This window comes from Salvia hispanica, chromosome 1, assembly GCF_023119035.1.
Source record: "Salvia hispanica cultivar TCC Black 2014 chromosome 1, UniMelb_Shisp_WGS_1.0, whole genome shotgun sequence".
In the NCBI taxonomy this organism is placed as follows: Eukaryota; Viridiplantae; Streptophyta; class Magnoliopsida; order Lamiales; family Lamiaceae; genus Salvia; species Salvia hispanica.
The window spans coordinates 29,853,597-29,865,664 of record NC_062965.1 but is presented as its reverse complement, the minus strand read 5'-3'; the positions used below and the strand labels follow the sequence as shown (position 1 = coordinate 29,865,664).

Sequence of the window (12,068 nt, the reverse complement as noted above, 5' to 3'; positions counted from 1 at the left end):
TTTGATTATTTTCTTTCCATTAATAATTTTACATGAATTAATTCAGATATTATAATTGTTTAAGCTAAAAAAACGGATAAAATATTTCTATTTTATTTATACTATTAGAATACAAATGTAATAATTCAGGAAATTGTGAGATCTACTTACACAAATAAAAAAGGAAAAAGGTAAATAGTTATTTAAATCACTAAGTTCGGTCAAAATCTAGTTTATTCCATAAAGTTTGAAATTCGCTTATTAAATCACGAAGTTTTAATTTTTCTAGTTTATCACATGGGTCAAATTTTATGTAAAAATCTTTGTTGACATGGATTGATATTTTAAGATGGATTGAGATTTAAATCATGAAAAAGATGTGTGTATAATCCACAGTGTAAGCTTGATTTTAAAGTTGGATTGATATTTTAAGATGAATTTCAATGCGGAGATGCAAAGATTTCACTTAAAATTCGACACATAGGATAAACTAGAAAAATTGAAACTTCGTGATTTAATTAGCGGATTTCAAATTTTGTGGGATAGATCAGATTTTGACCAAACTTGGTGATTTAAATAACTATTTGCCCAATAAAAAAAAACATAGATTTACCTTTGATTGGTGGATATTTTAAAATGACAAAATGCATATTATTAATAAACTTAAAATTACATAACTAAAGTCCTTAAAATACTCCATATTTTCTAATATTATATGTAAATTTCAAATGAAACAAAACTTAAAATCACATAACTAAGATCCTTAAAATACCTCAAATTTTCTATATGTAAATTTCGAATGAAACAAAACTTAAAATTACATAACTAAAATCCTTGAAAACTCCAAATTACGTGATTTATTTTCAAAACTTCAAGTCTTCCATAATAAAAAAATTCAATTAACAAATTGTTAAATAAATAATTTAAAATACTATAATTTAAGTATTGTATGATTTAAAAATATGTGGTGCAGCAGCTAGGAAGCCTCGCGTCGTATGGCTGCACCAGAACGCACCCCTCCGCACAGTCCCAGGCACGGCACTCCTTCCCCAATGGCAGGGACCAGGCTGCACTACTTGAAATCGGACAGAGAGCTTTTCATGGCATCTTAATGCTTTATCTACGCTGTCACGTTTGTTTCAGATTTGATCCAACATCAAGATTAATCAGTTTCAGTTATTTTTAATCAAACATTGTATTATATTACTATCTATGGATACTACTGTTTCAAATTTGATCCAACATTATTACTAATTACTATCTGGATGATATATTTACTACTGTTTCAGACTTGATCTAACATCAAGTTTGACCAGTTTTTATCGAGCATTAATATATTACTACTATCTATGAATGTTACGTTTACTACTAGTATCCAATATCAAGTTTGACCAGTTTTAATCCAACATCAAAACTAGCACCTACTCAGCAACATTCCCTACTAATTCAGAATTGATGCATGATGCACCATATAATTTGCCAGATAAGAATAATGACTTTATACAAACATAGACTTTACAGTTTACACAATAAAGTGGGCAGCTACATCAGAGTAACCATCTCCTCCTCTCCTACCATACTCCAACATACGATCAGTACATGTAATCATCTTGGTGCTTTCCTCGGCTGCCCGGAAAAGGAAAACCATATGAGTAACATCAAACAAATTGGGAGGATAGCCAAACTTCAACACCAAAAATGAGAAAAACTTAAAAAAGATATACATACCTTGTCCTTGTGCATCATCTTTTCCAATCCCCTTTGAGTGAAATAGGCGAGCATATTATCGCGCTTGCTAGAGCCGCGTTTCCTTCTTGGGAGTTTCGAGACCTGAACTGGCTCCGGAGGAGGAGGAGGAGGAGGAATTATAACAACGCAAGGCCTTATATAGTGTTGGTAGACATAGGCAGCTCCATTGAAGTACACCAACCAGCAGCTCAACATTAGCTTTGCATATGGCCAAAGCGTCAACCTACCATGCATTACATATTAACACTAGATGACTTTATTCAAAACAACCAAATTGTAGCTAGGAACAATAAAACGTACCATTCAACAAGTGTGACAAAAGTGTCCTCAAAAAGAGTGATCATAGAGTAAAGAACCCAATAAGTTAGCCATTGCTGAACATCATCTCCCGTCTTCATCTCAATTTCCCTAATCGACGCATACCTGCTCAAAACTCCACAATTAATCAACAAAGCAAACAATCTTCAAACCACAAACATCATGCTACAATCTAACCACAGAAAATAAATTTATTTATTTATTTATTTATTAATAAAGAAGAAAGCTTACAGAGGATACACCAGAGAAACCACAGGCCTGCGTAATCATAACAAAAAATATTAAAGAAAATTAATTTATTTCTTAAAAAACGAGAATCACACCAAAAAACAAACAAATGGAGAAGAAAAAAAGGGAAAACGTAAATTTGGTGCAGAAAAAGGGAGATGATGGTACCAAGCAAGCACGTCGATATTAGTAATAAACAGATTTATGAGGCTTGTAATTCCAGAGCTACCCATTGATATAGTATAGCTCAAACGACACAATCAGAAATAATTTCGATAGGAAAGGTGCAATATATATTGAGTACAATTAAACACGTCAAGAAAATCCACAATAATATTAAGTGTGTCAAGACAGAACAGATGGACAAAATTGGATTGCTTGGTGTTTGAATGAAGCCAAGCTAATTGTTAGAATCTTACAAAAATCCATCGCATCTTTATTCATTTTGCAATTAATAAATATCGTGTGCCAGATTATATTTATGACATAATATACTAGTAAATACAAGACCCAATTTAAGTAATTTATTAAAGAGGGAATTTTCAATTAGAAATTGATCTAATTGGAAAATTTATAAAGTACTGCTCCATAGTTGTCAATCAAATAACATCGAACGTGAACGCTTGAAATTCAAATTTGCATATAAATAACCTCTGGAATTGAGAGGAAAAAAAAGCATAAATTTATAACCAATTAAGTACAAAATTAGACTAATTATAAGTATACCAAAAGGAAGTAACAATTCTTTTAGAAATAAAGATTCAGGGCGATGCTTTTTATAACGGTTCTTTTTTCATTTTCCTTTTTAATCTAAAATAAATTCATTATATTTTTGCATCTTAAACGAAAACTCAATAAAATACCTTGAATTGATTTAAAAGTTTATAAGAAAGGACTTTGCAATAAATTAATTTCAAAATTTTAGGATATTTTAAAAGGGGTTAAGAGTTATATTAATCATGAAATTTGATTAAATTCTGATCAATTTTATAAGATTTAAAATTGAGTATCTCAACCACGCTTCCTAGTTCCTTACATAACCCAAAGCCAAAAAACACAAAATGTAAGTAGTTATTGAATCGATAAGAATTAGAATAGTTAAGTTATCACTCCCATAAGTCTAGCTGAGTATATGTACTAATTAGTGCCGAGTGGTAAAAATAGGGTGGGCTCAAAATTAGCCACAACTTATATCACAATTTTATCATATTTTATTATTTTAATTTTGATTTAAGACACAAATTAATAAGTATAGGTTAAAAATACAATACATACAATAGAATGAACAGAGAAGCAACAACAGAGAATTATTAGCTCAGTCGCTCAGTTTCAATCAGAAATGGCATAGTGAGAAATGGTGACGGCATCTTCCGGCCTCGCAGGCGGATGAGTCTTGTTCCTCATCCTCATCGCTTGATACTCCTTATACACAAACCCCCTATACTTGGCCGCCTCCTCCGTCAGCTCCGGCAGCGGCGCCACCCACTTATCCCCCTCTATCGTGTAGAAAAATGCAAAAGAGTGTCTACATGCCTCTCCCAATCTCACTACTCTGTGCGTGCCACTCTTGAACTTGTTGTTGCTCAACACCTGTCATCGGGTCAATGATGCAGAAAGAAACGTATAGAGAATGAATGAATTGGTAATTTAATCAGAGAGATGGAATTAAATCCGATTAGTTACCTGAACGACGTCGCCTAAGTTGACGACGATGTTGCCTTGAGCAGGAACAACCGGGATCCACTGCCCGTCTTTTTTAACTTCAAGCCCTCCGACATCGTCCTGGATCACCAGTGTCACCACGTTTCCGTCTTCGTGCTCGAGGAGGCCGTTGTTGTCGTCGTTCTCCGTCGCAGGAAAGTAGCGCAGTGCCACCATGAAATCCCAGCTCCGGTCCAGATTGTATTCCTTGAGGAAATCGGGCGGCAGACCCAAGCAATCATTGACGATCTGCTCGATTAGCCGCCCGATCTCCCTGAGCTGCAGGAAGAGCTCCTCTGCTACGTCCCTGCGTTAATAAAAAACTGAGCAAATTGATAGGTTTGTTATACACTTGCCGGGCGTAATGCAATTACAAGAGTCTCACTTACTAACGTGATGTATCCGGACATCATGTCGGGGAATGTTCCCGATGTATTTGGATATGTTTTGGTACCATTCCCAAATAACATACTCCATCAAAGACAAACGGTCAAGATCAAAGACAAAGATCATATAGTGCCCAACACTGAGCACGAGGTGAGACGGGCGACTGGTGATGTGTGTGAGATTCACAACCCGACAACGAAAGTTCATTTCCCGACATCGGATTAAGTAACAATTAACTGATCTAATCATCTAATGACTCATCTTAATATTAAGTGACCAACTAAAATTCACTATTTCTCACTTGTGAGAATCCATTTAGAAAAAAATGAATATAACTCTGCCAACTAATTTTAAAGGAGTATAATTTAATTTTCAAAATTAAATCTTTTGTCGCCCGTACTTCAACCAACTACATGGATCAGATAAGATTCCAATATGTTTGATTGGAGGTACCTGAAATCAGGAGGCAAGACATTGACGCCAGACTGAGGCTGGAACATTAAGAGGTACTCGTTTTTATCGAGCGAATGGGCGGGCTGCTTGCTGTAACCGGCCGGGAGAGGGGAAGCGGCTCTGGGGCTGTATTCGAGCTTCTCTTGGTCGGTGAGGGCAAAGAAGGTTCTAGAGAGTTGGATGGCCTGGTTGATGAGGTCAAGGGGCAAGCCGTGGTTTCTGATCTGGAAGAAGCCGCAGTCGGAGCAGGCCTCTTTGATCACGTCTTTGGCCTTCTTCTTCCCCTCCTCATCACCATTTTTCAAGAACGGAGAAAGATCTACTTCCAGAATACTCATCTCTCTCTCTCTCTCTCTCTCTGTCGTTGAGGACAGTTAGCTACAAATTCATGAATTATTTCCTCTCTCTAATAATGTTGATATATGGAGGAGTAATATTAAACTACACCATATACTATGAATCTCTTCAGACATCGAAAAGACAACTGCAATGACAAAAAAAGAGTAGTTTTTAATAAAAATAATTAAAAAATGCAGCTCGTGTTTGTGAAATCGATTTTTTTTAGGCTAAAAGAAAAGTATGTAAAAAATCATCAGCATATACAGACAGCACAGCAGAAAGGTTACACAAAAAAACTAGCTATATTTTCACAATGTCATTAGAGTGAATCTAAATCCACCATTCATAAGGTTACATCCATAGTTTACGATCTAAAACAGCATAAGTAACTTCCAACTTATATGAGGATGGACTCACAAGATACCAAAAAAGATGATGTATGGTGTCAAAGTCAAATTTCTACTACCTATAACATACTTGGGAAACTATGAGCCTTTTCACGAAACTATTATAGAAACAAGTAAAACCCCACGAACTTAAGTTTTTGGAAAAATTTGAGTTGCTTCGCCCACTGTCTCAGGCTTCAGCATCTTCCTCGTCATCATCATCATCTCCAGAACCATCATCACTGCCCTGCAAGAATGTCAAAGATTGTTCTAGAATGAGGAATAGATCGATTATATGAAACTACTCGATAATCTGTAAATGATGTGCTTTTCATACGACCTCCGTCCACCAAGAGTGTACAGTAACTACATCATTTTGTTTGATCAAAGATTCTTAATGTAGAATATGACCCTAATGCCGACGAAAATTGGATAAAGAAAAAGAGATGGGATTTCAGATTTCTCAACTACACTATATAAGTATCACTTGCAATCGCTTCCTTATCACTCCAAATTCAAAACCAAGTTCAATCTCGTTTAATCATAGAGCTGCAGTAAGCAGTAAAGACTGTGGAACACATCTATAGCTTATCTCAATAATAGTTCCAGGCAGAAAAAGGAACAAAATACTGAGATTGATGGGGAGGAATTTTACCAAATCACTCTTAATTTTTACTACTACATAATTAGACAATTATATACTCCCTCTGTCCCATTAAAAATGAAACGTTTTCCTTTTCTGGTTGTCCCATTAAAAATGAAACGTTTCCAAAAATGGACACATCTCTATCTCTACTTTTTCATCTCTGTTACTTTACTCTCACTTCAATAATTCACAAAACAACACTACATAAAATCCCGTGCCGATTTCCAAATGTTTCATTTTAAGTGGGACGGAGGGAGTATAATTTTAAGATAAGAACTACCAACTCAGTAAAGAATGAATATCAAGTCTGACAGACAGCAAATTCTACTCATGTGCCTCGATATTCTTTTAAAATTAGCAAAGCAGTTCTACAAGAGTTCATACTGAACTTGTGAAGAATTGAAGATCAAAGACTAGAATGAAAGGTAATCCCTGACCAAAGCAGTAACCAAACAGATGGCAGTTAGCGGAAATTTTTTTTGTTAAAGCAACATCATCAAGAGGCACTGCTGCCTCACATTGCATTTTAAACTAAGCTAGTTAAGTGTTAAGTAGTGTATGCATTTACCTCATCATCTTCGTCATCTTCGTCCATATCCTCTTCAGCCTCCTGCATAAAATAGAATAAGCTAGACTGAGTAACAAGATATTTATATACGAATCAAACAATTTTAGTCCACATTTCAACTTCATAGTAAACTGAAATTATACTACTAATACATATAGAAAATAAGAAAAAACAGATAATAAATCACAATGCTTACATTGTTAAAAAATGTAAGAGGATTGGACCACAATTCATCCTTGATTATATCTGCCACCTATTAAGAAAGACAAAGTAAAAAAGTATCAGCTTTAAGAAGAATTTCAAGTGGATGTACTGATTTAAACATAAATCATGCAGGGGCAGAGTGTACCTCATCATTCATGTCATACATTTCACCCTTAAACTCAGACCCAGTAAACCAGGAAAAGAAGCTGCATTACATAGAAGTGAAATAAGAACTCTTTGCCTCAATAACATCAGTTAGAGATAAGGCCAGACAATTGCTTATATAACCAACAGCGGTTAAACCAAGGGCTAAAGTACGAGTGCAACTTATTGAAAAGAAGAGTGTATGTATCAGTATCATTATTGAGATAACACGTGCAATGAGCCAAACTGGGACAGCTAAGAACCTTCCAATAGAAGTAAGGTAATTATTGCAAGCCTTGGCCTCCTTGTCAAGTGCAAATTATACTAAACAAATATGTGACAATAGAGACCACGCTAGTTTACCGTGTATTATGTGCATGAGAGAGAGAGGGAGGGAGGGAAGGAGGGAAACAAACCTTTCCTCAGCAAGAGATCGCTTGTTCCCTTTCTTCTCCTCAGAAACACCATTAGGAATGCCCTTCAAAATTCAGACATGGAGAGTGAATTTAAACACAGTATAAAGAAACACATTCACATCAAACAACCATTGTGTAAAACTCACCATGCCTTCTTTCCATTTTATATCAGTTGCAGTGATTTTTGTTAGTCCCTCCTCGAGGAAACTGAAGGTCTTTGTGAGCTTAGCATCTTCAAAATGTGGATTGGGTTTGAACGTCTGAGATAATATTTTTTAGAACTCTACGTTTTATTTATGACATCAACCTCTCTTATAAGGTGGGAATAAAATAAATACTCACGAAAGTGATGGAGTAACCAGATTTCACATCTTTGAAATCTTCCACTTCAAGATTATCCAGATACTTGAAAATCTGTCAGATAGAAGATCATAATAATGAGAAAAATCATACCAAATATTTGTAGTAAATATAGCTAATGTCCTTAAAGAAACTTATGCATTGGAATATCTTATAGTAAAGGTTGTGAATAAAAAAATTTAGAAGTCGCAAGAATAAGTTCCTTTTGAGTCGCAAGAACAAATTTGTGTTGACAGATTAAGGGCTTAAACTGAGAGGAACTTTCAGAGAATTCCCAATTTACAAAATGTAAGATTATTCATGAAGTGGAGAATTCATATATAGACAGAGGGAAATTTAATGCTGATTGCTGATCTTCTTCTGCAAAGCAAAGGTAGAGGTGGTATGGAACCTTTTGGTCTTCCTCAGTCAAGAGCTCAGAGAGGGCAGGATGACTCATAAACTGCAGGACATTAATGCTATAATCAGAAGGAAAGTAATACTTATAAGCATGGGCAATGCTTAGTAGACTGCTAGTACTACAAAAAAGTTAAAAGATAATTCGTTAATACTAAAAGTCTAAAACTTATAATTACTTACTGCAGTTAGCCAGAAATCAGGAATCGACTTGATGACATCATTCCGCTTATCATAGACAGGCTTCCGGATCACATTGTACTGCTGCTCCAGCTCCAGTACTTTCTCACTTGCTTCTTCATTGATCTGAAAGTGGAATAACATAAAAGACCTTGTTTAACTAACTTCCCATCCCGCTCATATCATTCACTATTATTATTTGTATCGAAATTGTAACAAGTCTAAGATTAATTATGAAAGTGTAAAACCTTCCCTACCAAAGACTGAACCCCACTATTCAACTTTGATCATGACCATGGTGTAAACAATAAAGTGCACTAGACAAATTTGCATCCTATCTAAATACAGAACAAAAGGTTCATCCATAAACTTACATTGTAAACCTAGCTAAATGTTTACGACAACATATATTTGTGAAAAAAGCACATACAGAGACAATGCAGGCTCAAAGCTAATTTTAATCATTCATTATTTTGAAAATAACTCATCAACTCATCCAATTATATAAGGCTTCGACTATAATTCAGTTGTCACAAATATTTGTATTCTCAAACAATTATGGGCAGATGAATGTAAGTTCTTAACCCCTAGAATAAAAATAGCTTTTAGACATGAACAAACAAAATTTGAACAGCAAAATAAAAATTTGCAACTTAGTAACATCAAAGAAAGAAGAAATACTTTATCAAGATCGTCTTGAATTGACTGAAGCTTTTCAATAGTCTGAACGAGCTCTACGTCGATGACGTCCGCTCCATTCCTTTCTTCCTCCACCTCTTCCGATCTCTGCTTCTTTCCTTTCTCTGCTCCCATTGCTGTTGAAATTCAGAAGAACAAAGATCAAAAGTTGATAATTCGGAATTTCCAACAGCAATTTTGTACCTTTGCTTAAACCCTAAATAAACCCTTTGCTGCTGCCCGCGATAACAGGGAAAAGGTGTTCTTCAATTGCCTTTTTGATGAAGGGTTTTAGGGTTTGAGGGACTAGATTCGAAATTATAAAAGTTAAGGGGTGTAATAAACTAATTACAATATTAAATAAATATATTTACCGCTAAAAGAAACTCCTACTGAGTAATAATTTGTGTGTTGTTTTTGTCATATTTTCAAGTTAGTTTATTTGTGTGAATGATAAATGTATGTTAATTGATTATATAGATTACATTAATAGGTGTTTTCTATAATATTAATTAATTTAAAAGCAATGGATGTATTATGTATTTATCTTTATGCAATAACTTCATATTAATTGTCTAAAATTTATATTTGCAAATTTAAAAGTATTCATGAGTTTATTACAAATTTTAAAATTATTTTTAATGACAAAATATAATATAAGTAAATTAACAAGGAAAGAGTATAGTTAATAACAAAATCAATTTAAATAAAATTAAATATTCTTCTAATATATTATTATAAAATACAGTTAAATTGTGTATTTTAAAGATGGAAATAAATTTCAAGACAAATATGGGCTTACACAAATTCCATAGGCCACATAAGTAGATGAATCTAGAAAAAATCCCAAGTTAAAAACTAAAGCAATATCTCTTTATTAATTCTATGAAATCCTTTTTCTAGGATATATCGCTTAAATGCAAACTCATTTCATGTTAATGAATAAGTAAAATTTCAAATAATATATAACTATTTTTCAAATTCTATTAGTACAATTATACAAGTTAGAAAAATGGTAAAAAAATAAAATAAAATGCGAAAGCAATAAGTTTAAATGTGCACTATAAAACATTAGATGTAAGCATTCCCAACAGTTTCCCTAAAACCTCCCTTATTTCTCCCTAACTCCTGCCACATCAGCGCCACATCAGCATCATAATTTATCCCCAGTTTTTAGCCAACTTTTAGCCAACTACTCCAATGGTTTCTCCCTTATTTCTCCCTAACTCAACATTTCATTTTTACATCATCACTAATTTAATTATTTTATTTTTGTATATAATAAAGCTAGCTAATTTAATTTATAAGACAAAACAAATAATAGTAATAAAGTTCGTTGTATTAAACACGGGTAAACATTACAACGACGAAAATTAATAAAAAAAAAATAGTTCAGGAATGGAAAATATAGATGGAGAGAGAGAAAATAAATGAAGAGAGAAAAAGGGATGAGGAGAGAATGAAGAGAGAAAAGGGATGAGGATGGGGAGAGAATGAAGAGAAGGTGTGTATTTATAGGGGGGAAATTAAAACAAAAAAACAAAAAATATATTTATCGCCGAATTATCGCCCACAGTGGTCGGCGATAATCCGGCGATTTTTCGCCGGTTGGCGATAAAACGGGAGGAAAAATCGCCGAATTATCGCCGACCTCTCCCATTGGTCGGCGATAGACGGCGAAAAAACGCCGACTTTTAGCCGGCACCATTGGGAGTGCTCTAAGTCCATGTTACCTTCTGTGGCTTGAAGTCAACTTAATTGCTTTGCATGTTTCCCAACATACACTATAATCTTGATGAACCATAAATTGAAGATTTCAGAATGATTTTTTTTAAATAATATTAATATTACAATGTTTAAATTTATTTTTAATATATTTAATGTTTTTACAAATTTTTGTGAGACTGGACTATAGTAGTTAGGGCTGGCAAATCGTGCGGATTGGGTCGTTATCGGGTCAACCCGATAACGACCCAACCCAATAAGGCCAAACCCGAACCCAACCTGTTAAGGAAACCCCAAACCCGAACACGAACCCAACCCGCCACCTTCAAACCCGGACACGACCTGGACACGACCCGAACACGATAACGACACGAACCACTTTGGGTTGACCCGACACGATAAGAACACGATATCGACCTGGACACGATAAGAACACGATATCGACCTGAACACGATACCGACACGAACCACTTTGGGTTGACCCGACACGATAACAACACGACAACAACCTAAGCACGATAACAACACGATTACATATTGCTTCACAAAATGATCAAGACTTTAAAAAGCCATATAGCATGAAGATGTTCCATTTTAAACAACAAAACTCCAACAAAATCCAAAAAAACCCAACAAAATACATAACTTTTGTTCCAAATACATAACTTTTGTTCCAAAACCCAACAAAAAAATTTGAAACAAGATAAAAGAACTAAAGAAGTAAAAAGAACAAAACAAAAAAGAGTGAAAATACTAATAATTAAATTAAATTTATTAAATCAAAATAAAAAGAATATAATAATAATAAATTATATTATAAAATTATTTGTTGATTAGTTTTGCTAGTACATGATATCTGAATTAACGTTTTGTATCTATAAGTATAAACTTACTTTTCATAAATTTATTCAAATTATCCTTTTATTCTAAACACTAATTGATTTAGTTTTATTTTTTACTTGGATCTCTCACGTACATTGTATTTTATTTCATTTCTTTCGACTACTTTAATTTTTGTAATTTAAAATATAATTTGAAGCTTGTAATTTCAAATATTTTCCATATATTATAACACATGAAGAAATATGCAAAGTAGGGTCATTACATGGTCATTTAATATTATTATCCAAAATTACATGAATGAAGACATAATTATATATTTTGAATATATTAACTAATATACTTGAAGTGTCACACGCCTAGACGTTGAT

At 33.9% G+C, this 12,068-nt stretch overlaps 3 protein-coding genes across 3 annotated transcripts; all 3 read right to left on the bottom strand.

Moving 5' to 3' along the window:
* Positions 1-1,455: 1,455 nt before the first annotated feature.
* On the bottom strand, positions 1,456-2,507 carry LOC125193765 (HVA22-like protein a). Its single transcript, XM_048091639.1, has 5 exons — positions 2,443-2,507; positions 2,278-2,304; positions 2,029-2,151; positions 1,708-1,951; positions 1,456-1,605 (listed from the first exon to the last, which is right to left on the bottom strand). Exons 1-5 carry the CDS (start codon positions 2,505-2,507, stop codon positions 1,585-1,587), a joined length of 480 nt encoding a protein of 159 aa, XP_047947596.1. The 3' UTR covers positions 1,456-1,584.
* A 958-nt stretch (positions 2,508-3,465) lies between these two features.
* On the bottom strand, positions 3,466-5,308 carry LOC125201063 (flavonol synthase/flavanone 3-hydroxylase-like). The gene is made up of 3 exons (XM_048098957.1): positions 4,816-5,308; positions 3,958-4,282; positions 3,466-3,864 (listed from the first exon to the last, which is right to left on the bottom strand). The coding sequence occupies exons 1-3, from the start codon at positions 5,151-5,153 to the stop codon at positions 3,604-3,606; spliced, it is 924 nt and encodes a 307-aa protein (XP_047954914.1). The 5' UTR covers positions 5,154-5,308; the 3' UTR covers positions 3,466-3,603.
* Positions 5,309-5,437: 129 nt separating this feature from the next.
* Positions 5,438-9,450, bottom strand: LOC125201064 (NAP1-related protein 2-like). The gene is made up of 11 exons (XM_048098958.1): positions 9,337-9,450; positions 9,136-9,269; positions 8,458-8,580; positions 8,270-8,320; positions 7,861-7,932; positions 7,665-7,778; positions 7,519-7,580; positions 7,104-7,164; positions 6,951-7,007; positions 6,755-6,796; positions 5,438-5,787 (listed from the first exon to the last, which is right to left on the bottom strand). The coding sequence occupies exons 2-11, from the start codon at positions 9,265-9,267 to the stop codon at positions 5,731-5,733; spliced, it is 771 nt and encodes a 256-aa protein (XP_047954915.1). The 5' UTR covers positions 9,268-9,269; positions 9,337-9,450; the 3' UTR covers positions 5,438-5,730.
* Between the last annotated feature and the right edge of the window lie 2,618 nt (positions 9,451-12,068).